The sequence below is a fragment of the Plodia interpunctella genome, chromosome 5 (genome assembly GCF_027563975.2).
Source record: "Plodia interpunctella isolate USDA-ARS_2022_Savannah chromosome 5, ilPloInte3.2, whole genome shotgun sequence".
Lineage (NCBI taxonomy): Eukaryota > Metazoa > Arthropoda > Insecta > Lepidoptera > Pyralidae > Plodia > Plodia interpunctella.
This window is the reverse complement of record NC_071298.1, coordinates 5,341,419-5,355,253: the sequence shown is the minus strand read 5'-3', so window position 1 is coordinate 5,355,253 and position 13,835 is coordinate 5,341,419. Positions and strand designations below refer to the sequence as shown.

Sequence of the window (13,835 nt, the reverse complement as noted above, 5' to 3'; positions counted from 1 at the left end):
TTAGTTTATTCATATAGTTAAGAGCCCTCTTAACTATATGCTCCCTATTCTATAACGCCACCATAAAATTTTTAGCAGTTTAGCGAAAACTAATAATGCTAGATATAGGTATATAAAGAATTCGGTAGTTACTATACATGAGAAAGTTTGTAAGGATGTGTGTGTGTATGTATGTTTGTTACTCTTTTGAAATTTGGTACACGGGTAGAATATAACCTGGAATAGTAGTTCCCACGAGAGTAAAACCCCGGGACGCAGCTAGTTAGGTATAAATAAGTACATAACCATTGTTATATTGGCCGAGGCACACGCCTTGCTATCTTGCTGGCCACACAAACCTGTGCCTTTACTGTAGTAAATTTCACACACTATAAACACTTCCATGTTTTCTGTGTTCCGTGACGATTAGATGAAGATTTTATTTTTGAATGTGATTTAATTTTAACGTTAACAAAAATGAGAGTAATGCACTGCATTATTATAAGAGCAAACAGGATAGTAGGTAGATATACAAATAAAAACCCGTTGATCTCGTTTCTTTAATTTTTTTATTGGTAAATTCACATTCAAATTATAGACCACGTTGATGACAGATGTTACATATTGGATTTCTACGGAGATAATTTAGTTATTAGTTATTACTATGATACTGTATCGGTACTTTTCAATTTCTAAATCTACTTCATCAATAGCTACATCGATTTTAAGAGTGCGTAAATGCTTCAAAATTCCAGTGTCAGGAACGAGTCAGCAATGAGACCAGAAAATAGAAATTCGAAAATACACATTACATCATTCATTAAGTAATCACGATACAGATCGAACATCAAAAATATTTCTATATTAATCGACTACCTCACATAATAGATACTAAAATGATAAAACGGGTGTGTGTCACGGCGGGAGTGACGCGAACGAAACGGGTGATTGTCATAATCATAATTTACTCTAACGTTAACTCCACTAATGATCGCGAGCCGTGGGCTTCGCGGTATATTCACAGACATTTGTTAAAAGCATGCCCATGGTGAAACTATGTAAACATTAAGAAACATAACCGCGGGCCGGCGCGTGCATGAGATTCGGCGCCGAACCCGCCCTCGCATCTCTCAGTCGCACCGCTCTCCATCAATTAACATTATCGTATCAAATAATCACGGGGCAATTTCAGTCCGATTCTCAGTTCGCGAATTAAAAATTAAACTAGGACCATTCGCCGATCGCGCCACTAAACACGGCGAGTCAACTAACGTATGCTATGGCTACTTAAGACTAACGTTCACGAGGAACATCGCTACCATTCATCGAATGGGCCAAATAAAAAGGCAACAACATCGTTAAGTATACATGATAAGGAAGTCGCCGTCGGTGGCCACAGCAAATTTCTCAAGGTTCTCTCGTTTAAGCTAAGACTAAGACCACTGGTCGCCCCAGAGGTAACACTAGCCTCATCTTTATAGCGCAATAAACGCATCAAGAGATCGTATCGTCCTAGGAAAATTATAAGTTAAAACTAATAAAGTATTTCACTGGAAATAAACTCTTTCATATTATAAGCTTGACATACAATACGTGACACTTCTTGACTATGTGATTTTTAGGTTTGGCTTGTGGAAATGTATTTAAAATTTAAAAGGTTTCCATAAGCTTAGCGGTACCCTCTTTTGAGATAAATTTGTTATTCAAAATCATAGGTTAATACTTTTTTGCAGAATATACGCAACGTGATCGATTTTCAGAAATAGGTAAAAATATTATTCATTTAAATATTTTCAAACGAGGATATCGCTGGACTCAATGCACAAACAAACAAATGGGTCACCATGTGACTTAGTAAACTTTATAAAATGTTTATGCAACTCCGTTGTGTATGTCACTTCATTTATGTACAATAAAGGATTTACAAAAAAATATATATGTCAAAGAATCGACTAAAATAGTCAAGTGTTGCATCCAGTGGTATTGGCCCGAGTCGGTAGAGCATACTCGATCTTGTCAATTGAAATAGAGGAACGCCATGACTGGGAAAGCGCCATACGTGTGAATAAATATAAGTTCAGAGACTTATCCATAACATTTAGTAATTTGCTCTAAAATCTGTTTCTAACGCTGGTGGAAAAGCGGACAAGTAAAAAATATAATACATAGCATGAAGTTTTCACAAGTCCATTGACCGCCATTGTATTGCGACACCTATTTTCTACGACAGAGAGACACAAGCATTTGGGGGTCATCGTCCGATTTTCCGGCGGCGTCGAAACAGAGTTTACGTGGAGACTGAGAGGATCGAAGTATGTTCTATCGGCGGAGGTGTGGGCGGGGTGAGGTGGAGAGGCGGGCGCGGGAGGGGCGTGTCTAGGAGTCCCACCAGTCGGGGCCGCCGCTGCTCTGGCCGCCGCCGTACGACCCGCCGTAGTTGCCGCCGTACGACCCGCCGCCGTAGCCGCCGTAACCTACAAATACATACAAGATAAATACGGGGATATTTAATACAGTTACACGAGGTCTAGCGAGTTTCGTTATCGACAATCACGAAGAAGAAATAATTATAAATTTTGACGTCGATACGATAGCGTTCAAAATCCAAAATGCCGTAGATGCAAAATGATCCGGTCATTCAGATACCTTCCAGTCTCTGATGTTTTAGGTTTCTCTTGTTCTTGGATACTGGTCAATTTCTGCTGTTGAATTGTTATCTGATGATAAATCTTAGTGATAATCAGAGTGGACTTCTCAACCTTGCAAAATAATCGTTTAGATGGACGATGGAGCCATATATTAAAAATTACTAATTTTATAGCAACACTACGCTAGGAAAACATTTACCTGAGCCCATGGAGCCGGGTCCAGCGGAGCGCGGCGCCTGGCGCGGCTGTGTGCGGAAGTCGCGGGCGCCAAAGGCGCCGCCACCTCCGAACCGCGCACCCCCACCCGACCGCGACCCCGCCCGCCGCCCGCCGCCGCCCAGGCGACCGTCAGCCGCCGTGCTCGTCAGCCAACTGGATCACATACCAAAGTTATTAACTACTTGTCTCTAAGTCTGTAAACTTAGGACAGGTGAGCCTTGAACCTTGAAGACATATCGAGTCATATGCTATTTACTAAAAACTTAAATCATCTTCATCCAGTTTATTGATAACCAATCAAAACTTTAAAATGTTCAACAGTATTTGATAAATTTTTAATCGCCCAAGCCAGTGCATTGTACGTCTGAAAGAGACAAATCGTATCGTATTTGTAAACTTAAGCCGGCCATATGTTGCGGTGTACCTGTACGTATAGGCCGCAGACAACCAAAAATCTATACTTTTGAATAACACCGTACGGCAAATTTTGTGTACTTGTTTGTGAAATTACGCCATCTTGCGCAGGTAACCTCTCCATAACGCCAGCTTAATTGTAACTTAATTTATTTCCAAACATTAATTAATTTCTTTACAACATGCAAAGATGTAATGGAACGCTTCTTCTCTTTTTCTAACACAGCATTATACTCACTTAGGCACGTCCTGCTTGGCCTCAACAAGCAACTCGACGAGGTCGCGCGCGAGGCCGCGGTTGGTGTCGTTGAAGAAGGAGGTGGCGACGCCCAGGTTCCCCATGCGCCCGGTGCGCCCGATCCTGTGCACGTACTCCTCCACGTCCGACGGCAGGTCGAAGTTGATCACGTGGCGCACGTGCGGGATGTCCAGACCTGCAAGTTTTATTTATTTAAAAAAAACATGTTTTGTCGTGAATAATGATGCAGGCATGGTGACCACATATATAATAACAGGAAGGAATAACCGCTACTAAATTATTCAAGTTACAATTCGTTCATAAATATGATCTGTGAATATTATAATACATAAGCAACAATTTTACTCTCCAAAAGGGTCGACATCGGGCACCACTGAACATTTAATGAAAATGAAGCAGATGAAAGATGGCAAGATACGGTGTTTATCATCATCACTCTGACTGATGACTTCTCATTATACCTACAAGTTACAGGCAGATATAACAAAAAAGGAGCGCTATTTTAAAATCTGTGGTCTCACCAAAATCAGGTTACCTAACTTTTGGTGAACCGTAAATTTTAATAATAATTCTTTATACAACGTATGTACAACGTCAAGACATGTATTTGAAGTCTATTTCGGAGAAGTTAGCGCGGGTTACCACTATAACTCCTGTGAGGCCGCGCTGAGCTCATAACTCGCTCGCAGATCTCCTGTAAATATATCGCATTCGAAATTTATACTCGAGCGACAAATTGTCGTGGTTTATGCATGATAGATTAATCAAAAAGTTAAAAGTAGACAATGTCTTTATCGAAATTTATGAACAAATGTGCCTTTATTATTATTATTTGAATTTAAAGGGAACTTTAAAAATTTTCGCGTTTAAAATCAATTTGAAAGAGATATCTTTAGAAATAAGCGTACAGATTTGTACGTGTGTATATCCTATATCATATTTTGTGTACTTAAACTTGTAAATAAATAATAAATAAATAAAATCGAGGTAATATGTAGTAGAGGATAAAGCCAATGCGCTGCTATGAGAGCTGGTGTTCTGAAAGGTTAGTTTTCAGACAACATTTTGACCTTTGCATCGTGCGCGTGTGTACAAAACTAACCTTTAACTAACGGTAACGTTAGTTATCATCACACGTTTATTAATTTCTTGTATTTACTAGCGAAAACTAACAAAGAGATACTACGAATTATGCTACATTAGATAAATGATTTTATTAGAACATGTTATAGTTTTGTAATTTGTATATAGTTTACTATTAGACACAGTTGCACAATTTACTAAAAAAAAACGGTGGCCCCTTATGACTACATTTTGTATAATGCAAAACTATAGTATTATAATAAATCTAATGTAGCGTTCTCCTGTAGTATTTCTTTAGTTTTCTCTACAAATTGAAGGAAATCGGTAACAATTGCGGTAAAAAGTGTTTGAATTGATGATGGTGACGCTAAAAGAGTATCTAATGATGAATGCATAGAAGCATGAGTTTACCCCTGGCGGCGACGGCGGTGGCGACGAGGATGGGCGTCTGCCCGGTGCGGAAGCGGCGCAGCGCCTCCTCGCGCTCGCGCTGCGTGCGGTCGCCGTGGATGGACGTCACCGGGTAGCCCTGCGTGTCCAGGTACTCCTCCAGCTGGTCCGCACCTGATAGTAGATACGCTTGCTTCAACTATCATTTATATAAGTATCTTCCTTTAGTCATTTGTTGCTGTGACGACCGAAAGCCCCATATATAAAAGCTTTTTGACTTTTTCAATCAATATAACCTAGCCTGATAGCATTTTGATAAACCTTGCTCATGACATCTTCAGTGAATAATTAGTAGACACTAATCTACTGATTTGGAAATATCATTTTCTAAATAATTTCACCACTTTTACTACAAAAAACCGCTACTTTGTTTTAATATGTTTAAATCCTAATTAATATTGAAGTTATAAGATATCCTGTATACCATTAAATGGGTTAATGACAATGTATACGCGCTAGGAATACACTGATGTTGTGAAAGGTTCGTTTTCAAACTAAATTTGACGTTTTTCAAAATTTCGTTTTGCAATATTGGCTAGCATTAGCTCCCATTCTTATGAAAAGTGATTAAAGGTGAGCGACATAAATATACATAACACTTAAAAACAACACTTACCTTTTTTAGTTTCTACGAACACAAGAATGAGTTGGTCCTCCTCGGGACGCGCAGTCTGCATCAGGTTGGACGCGTTAAGCAGGTCCAGCAGGAAGGAACGCTTGTCGCACTCCTCCACCCACACCACCTGCAACATTATCAATATTCTTACATCACAAACATCTCATATGGGTCTATTAGATTTTTTAAAAATAAAATCCCTTGTACTTATTTTTATTGGATACTGTTTGCATTTAACATTATTTTAACATTATTTAACATTATTAAATGTCAAAGAAAAAGGATATCAGTCAATACTTAAAAATAATGTCTGTCAATACAATTTCCTGAAATTATGAAACTAATATTGCACAAAGTAACAGAAATTCTCCATGAGCCACAGTTATGCGAACAATAAAACAAAGACGATATGATGACATTACTGACTGACTGAAATAAGTTTTTCAGTTGAAATCATATTTTGTTCTTTCTTTCTATGAAAACAAAAAAGTTATTTGTACCCATGGAAGTTTTTATGTGAGACAGTATATTACCTTCTGAGTGATATTCTCAGACGTGGAGCCGACGCGTCCGACCGCAAGGAACACGTAGTTGTGCAAGAAGTCCTGCGCCAGCACTTGGATCTGCTTGGGGAAGGTCGCGGAGAACATGAGCGTCTGCCGTTCGCCGGTCTTCGGCATCGTGTGGCTTTCCACGATCTTGCGGATCTGGGGCTCGAAACCTGAAATTACAAATTTAGTTTTTCCTAATTTATTAAGGCCGGCTGTCAAGAAAGTGAAGAAAAATCTTAAACGAACTTCATTGCAATACCAAATAGAATGGTCAAGACATTGGTTGATAAAGACCTAGTGTTGTCAGTGAACAGGAGACTCGCGCACTCATTTATTTTGATTACTTGACTTGTCAAGTAGGCTAGACTTCTCCTATGCATTCGCGGCCACGGGCAGGGCGAAAGGCGAGTAAGACGCGCAATATTTATTTCACTCTCGACCTCTCCCTCTATTTTAGATATATAGCCATAGAAAGTTGTGTAGATTTTTTTTCTGTTGGTATATTACAACTCCTAGTCCCCAACTTTTATTATGGACAATTTTCTGTTCTTCACCAATAATTCACCAATTTTGCAGCATGAGAGCAGACACTGTTAGACTTGGTTGCGCTGAGCTGGCCACTCACCCATGTCCAGCATGCGGTCAGCCTCGTCCAGCACGAGATGCCGGCAGTGGTCGAGCGCCACGCGGCCGCGCGCCAGCATGTCCACCAGCCGCCCCGGCGTCGCCACCAGCAGGTGGCAGCCGCGCTCCAGCTCGCGGATTTGCTCGTGGATGGGAGACCCGCCATACCTGAAGAATAGTCACATTTGTGTTAGTTGGACAAGCCACTAGCAGTCTTAAAATCAACATACGAATGCAGATTTGGAGGTCTATTGTAACAGGTGACATTCTGATATTCACACAGGCTTTCTCAAGAGTTTTGGGTGTGTAGTGAGTACAACATAAACCCAAAGTTTGACGTGCCTCATAAACCTCGGAGCCCGTATTTGGCATACCAAATAATAATCTCATCAAATCATCAATCAATCAATCAATCAATGGATCACCAAAATTGAATTGCAAGATTGCAGCTGTTATAGCTTTAACAAGGCCGTCGAACAACTGTATGAACAAATCACACAGATTGAGTTAGCCCCGTAGTAAGTTCGATGAATCTCATTGAACTGAGATAAAAGCTTTTAAATAGATCCTACTCACACGACACATGGGCGCACTCGGGAGCGGTAGGCGAACTTGCGGGCCTCGTCGTAAATCTGAGTGGCGAGCTCGCGGGTCGGCGCCAGCACCAGACCCAGCGGATATTGCTTGCTGCGCCTTTGGTATGGCCTGCGGGAAAATAATTCTTTGTATGATGTTGAGACATCGTGTTTACAGTTTAACGCGTAATTTCCATTACGATACTATAGTAACCTCAAAATAATTTCGGTCATCAAAATTTTCACATGAACTTCAAGTTTTACACGAAACGGCAGATTTTTTTCAAGTCAATATATTGTCCATCATCTGCAGCTCTCCGTGACCCACTGCTGGGTCCAATATATGTCCATAGTTACCCCATATGTTTGACGGGTCCCGCCTCGTAGATCTGGTTGAGTATGGGCACGAGGAAGGCGGCCGTCTTGCCGGAGCCGGTTTGCGCGCAGGCCATCACGTCGCGGTGGCCCAGCACTATGGGAATCGCGTACTTCTGCACCGGCGTCGGCTTGTCGTATCGCGCGAGCGCAATGTTCGAACGCATTATTTCCGTCAGGTTAACGTCCTCAAACTATGACAATAAAATAAAAATTATTTATTAAAAAATATAAAAGGTTACAGGATAAAATATAACTAGAATTTGAATGAATGAATGAATTATGTTTCACTCAGTTTATATAGTTTAACACGAAAATGTTATACACATTCATCCACACAATTTTTGTATTTCACTTCACAATGTTCACTTTAAAAATATGTTACAAATGTTTATTTAAAATTACATTGTAAAAATCAAATACAACATTGGTCAAATTATCTCATGAAATAAAACCTATTTTTAATACAGAAACAGGTTTGTATATAATCATAAAATTAATATGGCCCAGTTCTAATATCTAGAGATATATTTATGTTACTGGGTTTATAATATCATCTCAACAAAATTATTTGCGTCGAATGACGATGCCGAGCATGCTTCTATTGGCGGCAAGGCAACATTCGAAATCATGTGTATATAATATACTGTGTCTATTCCACTAATTTAAAGTTCTAAACCTATTGATTACTATGTAGAAATAATAGCAATTTTACAGACTCTGCATTGGGGAGCCCACCAATTTTATTTGTCTGTTCTGTTTATATGTTTTGCTGTTTTTATAGTCATAACAGTGGGACCATTACATCAGGTGCAAGTGCTTTTTGGCATGTCACACAGACAACATGATGGATGACCCTTAGTTAAGAGACCCGTACGGGGAAATAACTTGCTAATTGAACTTACGCTTGTAATGTAGTCCGGTACGCGTTCTCCGCTGGCCTCAACCGGTATATCCTCATATTTGGAGAAGTTGATGCCTGTGTTGCCAGTGCCAAAGAGCTCCAACTCCTGCCGCTCGTCGCGAGATAGCGGGATTGTCCAGTCGTTCTATATAAAAATATCGATTTGTATTTTACCATATATGGAAAAAAAGCTATATATAATAAATTCATCAGAGATTAACTATGGGGCTACCATGTTAAGGCTAATTCCGTTTTGAAATTTGTAGACAGCAGATGCCGCATATCTCTTTCTCGAACTTGAATGCAATCTGCATTAAAATTTGTCTTAAACTGACAATGAAATATCGAAAACATGAAAACCTCATCGCGACGAGATGCGGTGCGACGAACGTCGTCTGATGCCCAGCGGGAGTTGCGTTCCTCAACGCGGGGCTCCGGCTCCTTCCAGCGGTCGTTGCGCGGCTGTGGGGGCTCCAGCGCCTCCTCGTCACGTCGCGGAGGCTCTCTGTCCTTCTCTCGGCCACCCGATGTCCCCTTTCGGTCTGGCCAGCTGGGCTCGGCCCAGCGTTCTGAATCTCCATTTTGGTATCCAGCATCACGACCTAAATTGAAATGAAAATGAAATTTGCTTGCAGGCGGTCATTAATTCGGTTAAGGCATTGGTTTAATGACATGATTTATTTCTTGAAACATGGAAAAATGACGTACAAAAAATAGTGAGGAAGAGTATGCCTTGCATTCAACAGGCATGTAAGTTTTTATGATGAATGCCTAATATATTTAAAAAATAAATCATTTCAATTAAAGGTGACATTATTAACGCAATATTCAGGAAATAATGATTAGAGCTTTTAAAATTTAAAACCATGACTCACTTAAGAAGTCATGGTTTGATGATATCATCAAAGTAGTGTGAGGATTCCAATCTCTATAGATCTACATAAAATTAAAATATGGTCATACAAGATGCTTCAAAAATCATAAATCAGAGAAAATGTAAGATCAAATAAAAAAAACTATCTACATAAAAGCAACAGAAGTGATGCATGCAAAATATGAAATTTGTATTAAATTTATTTTAAAGTTGGTATTTAAGTTGAAGTTCATTATCCTGTGATTCAAATTTGAAAAATATGAATTTGTTGTACAAAAAGAAATGTGTTATTATTTTTTCAGTCACATATTTCTTACTTTTTAAACTGTAACTTAAATGTAAAAAAAAAGTTTAAAACCTTTAATGCAAAACGGAACCATAAAACAATCACTTGTGTATGTCTGTCTTGTATGTTTCAGACTTTCACAGCTAGTTAATCCTGAAATTACTGAACCAAATTAGTTAAAATTTAGTACAAATACATATAAGTCTGTGACCCAAAGATGACAAGAAACTTTTATGATACTTAATTGAAAAAAAGTTTCCTAAACTTATCATGTGTGTGACATATCAATTAAAAGTTCTTGATCTTAAATATATTTTTTGTTTAATTTTTATCGATAATTATAATTTCCATTCTAATTTTCATTCGGATATAAATTAAGCAAAGGAAAGGACCATAAATTATCTCTCTCCTCTCTCAATGATAAAAAATTATGAATGAAAACAATAATTTATGACACTAAACGACATTTATCACAGATAATTAAAATGCTCACATTGACATTAAAATAATTTAAAATTGCACCTCAAAATGACCACCACCCAGAGTAATAGAAATGGCGAAGCGTAAAGAGTATGAAAGACGTACGATCTTGACTGGATGGTGACGTACCGCGGTCCCTGCGCGGGTATCGCGAATCGTAGCCGCGATCGTAGTCACGGTCGCGGTCACGCTCGCGGTCGTCGCGCCGACCACCACGGTCGTTCCCTCTAGAGTTATTTCCGAATGATGAACGGTTGTCCCGTGAGTCGTTAGGACGAGCGTCTAAGCTTGAGCGCTTAGACTCCTCTCCTGTAGAATAATAGTTTTGTTATACTCTGAAATGCTAGGAAATCTATAATAACTCAAATTCAAATAGGATGTCACACATTACTTATTGACATTGACAACAAAATTCATCAAATTCAGCCGTTTTGACGGAATTAACAAAATTATGAAAACATCGTGAAGAAACCTTCACTATAGTAGATGATTTATCAGCTAGTGTGTGAAATGGAGAAGGCAATGGTAGGCCACTCCATTTATATTGCTCAGCAGGATACATTAATTCTGATTCTCAGCCTTGAAACATTATTAAAATTATACACACCAACTACTAGGATTGATCCTATATACTATAAACTAAGTATAACCTACAATACATCAAGTAATAATACAATGCACTAAAGAAACGCCTGTCTTTCTTACTGAACGGTTTGCTTTGCCCCTAGACATTAGGAGTGTAAGTGTGACTAATATAGTAAATAAAAAAGTATTTAAAAAATTACTACTTAATTACTATAAAAACATATAACAAATAGATTATTTTTGATTAGAATTATAAAATATTATTACCTAGATATATAATATAGTTATGGTTTAATTGTGTTATGTTAGTTGGTTTTATTTGTTGGTAAACTTATTCATTATGCACTTAAAACTCACCTTGAGAGTTGTTGGCCTGCAACTGCCTACGCTGATGCGGGGGAATGTAGCGGCCAGCACTCTTAGGAGCCTGGGGCTGCAAGTCCAGACCAGCAAGCTAAAAGGGAATGTTTGTTTTAGGCTTTTACATCAGAAACGAATAGTGGCCCATCTCGGCTTTGCTTAGGTAAACTATAATAAATTCTATACCTGAATCTTCCTAAGAAATCACACTATCTATTGTCCAAAAATTCATTGTGTAGTTTTTCATTCACAGACAGACGTGGCTTATTTAATAAAAATATGTAAGTATAACATACTTAATATTATAAATGTGAAAGTCAGTCTGTCTGTTCCATTTCCACAGCTATACAGCTGGACCAATTTTGATGAAATTTGGTGCATGTAGTCAAAGAACCCCATTCACACATAGGCTACTTTTTTTCAAAAATCAAACCCCAAAAGACTATAATAGGGAGTGAAATATGTATGAAAATCATGTCTATTACGCATTCATAGACAAATTCATACAGGCTAAGCCACGGTAAAAAGCTAGTATTAAATATATATGGTAAATCACAAAGTTTGTCATTTTAGGATTAGTAGGTAACTATATTTGTTATCTGATTTTTAGGCATGACAGTTCCAGGGACATAAAATGTGATAAGATTTGCATACAATAGTCAACTAGCTGCACCCCGGGGATTCTCTCCTGTGGGAATTTTGGGATAAAAAGTGCCATATGTGTTTTATTCCACATCATATGTAGTAAATTTAATAATGATTGGTCCAGTAGATAATGCGTGAAGAGGTAACAAACAAACTTACTTTCACATTTATAATATTAGTTAGGATTAACAAGTGGATTTTAGTTCACCATGAGTCTTTAAAAAGTTCATGTTTGATTTTTACAATTTCCGATGATATTATGGTTCTCAACCTAAAAAGGTTCACATGTGTCCCTAAGTTTGAGCTTGGGATCAGTAATTAAACACTTTATGCTGTAAAAGATTGACTGACAGACTTTCTTTAAATTAATAATATTATAAACCTATAACATTAAATATTAGAATAAAAAGATGCTTTTCTTTAAAAAAAATTTTTTCCTATAAATACATAGGAAAAATTACAAAAATCCTAATTTTGGTTGTGTGTTCAATTGGCCTTACACACTTTGGTTATTGATTGACTAACCACACTCATGTTTGGGTTACACTAGATTGGGTTGTTAATTTTACATCACATTATTATCTTTTACATTACAATAACCGGTACCTGCTAAACTAAGCAGAAACTAATGCATAGTTTATCGAAATAAGAGGCTATGTAAGCCTATGACCATGGAAGCATGACCAAATAAGTGAGTAAATAGGTAAATGTAGGTAGGTGCTACAGAAATAGCAATATATAAAAATCAAACAAACAAACAAAGAATAATGTTAGAATGATTGATAAGTACCATTCTCATAGTGTTATTCATAGGTTGTGCCATTACTAATGTTTATAAATTGCGAAATAGCAGTATCCTCCCGCCATGACACGCATTTGAAGCGTGACAATGACCTCACCAGAAGATTCGGAAAACCACTGTGGAACTTCGCACTAATTTATCGTGGCTCAGTTATAACAAAACTTGTCTCGCAATTACATTGATACTATAATAGTGGAAGAACAAAGTCGCCATGTTGGTTAGGCAGTACAAGACACGTAAAGCAACGAAATATTGTTCATCAGTATTAGTAGATTTCATGACCTTCCAATGAATTAGACCACTCCTGATCTTCTAACGATACTTATAATCTTATGCTATTTATACATGTTCATATAATCAATGCAACAAAAATCAATACAAAGTGCATGTACATGAGGTACCGACCTGCTGCTCTAGACCTGTTCCATTTTGGTTGGTAACATTACTCATATTACTACCAAGCGGTACGTTTTTTTGGGAACTTTGCTCCAAAAATACTATACAAACACAGTCTACAATGAATTTTGCACAAACACAAATTCACAAAATCACATGAAAAGGCTTCAATTTTTCTCACCGAAATCACTTTTCATTCGTAGTTTTTGTTCTCACTGACTTTTTAATTTCTATAAATTGTCTATGATTCGTCATACATTAGGTTTTGGCAAAGACATTCTAAACTTACTGCATTTACACATTTGTCTCTCTGTTCACCCGTCAATACATTTGTTATGTGGACAGAAAAAGCTATAAAGCAATTCCATAGCTCTTCCATATAGATACAAGAAAAAGATGTGAGCGAGTATTAGATATGACACGAAAAGAAACAATACAGAGCGCTGATCTAGTACCTACTAATTCCATGGCGCTGACATTTTTTTTGACATTGTATTATTGGGCTGAGGAAGTTCTATGAAAATGTAAATCTGTAGACTAGTCTGGTAGGTTCTGGTATCTATCTAAATAGTTTTCTTGGCCTTGAATCTGTTCCACTGATGTTCCACTATGCAATTTAGACTAAATTCCGCAAATATACAACATACAACCAATAAACGTTTCTGTCAAGTTTCGCAAATTTTGGCTCTGTCAACCTCGTAAAAGGATAA

General features: G+C 37.9%; 1 protein-coding gene across 3 annotated transcripts; it reads right to left on the bottom strand.

Annotated features, from left to right (window-relative positions):
• Window positions 1-529: 529 nt before the first annotated feature.
• Window positions 530-13,354, bottom strand: bel (belle). Of its 3 annotated transcripts, none has more exons than XM_053745139.2 (14): window positions 13,135-13,354; window positions 11,280-11,376; window positions 10,443-10,646; window positions 9,058-9,299; window positions 8,699-8,842; window positions 7,776-7,987; window positions 7,420-7,548; window positions 6,845-7,011; window positions 6,202-6,389; window positions 5,669-5,795; window positions 5,014-5,166; window positions 3,499-3,694; window positions 2,827-2,999; window positions 530-2,453 (listed from the first exon to the last, which is right to left on the bottom strand). In XM_053745139.2, the coding sequence occupies exons 1-14, from the start codon at window positions 13,177-13,179 to the stop codon at window positions 2,356-2,358; spliced, it is 2,175 nt and encodes a 724-aa protein (XP_053601114.1). In that variant the 5' UTR covers window positions 13,180-13,354; the 3' UTR covers window positions 530-2,355. The 3 variants fall into 3 exon arrangements, with proteins under 3 accessions (XP_053601114.1, XP_053601116.1, XP_053601115.1); XM_053745141.2 differs by having other exon boundaries at window positions 10,467-10,646; XM_053745140.2 differs by lacking the exon at window positions 13,135-13,354 and adding an exon at window positions 12,718-12,857.
• Window positions 13,355-13,835: the final 481 nt, after the last annotated feature.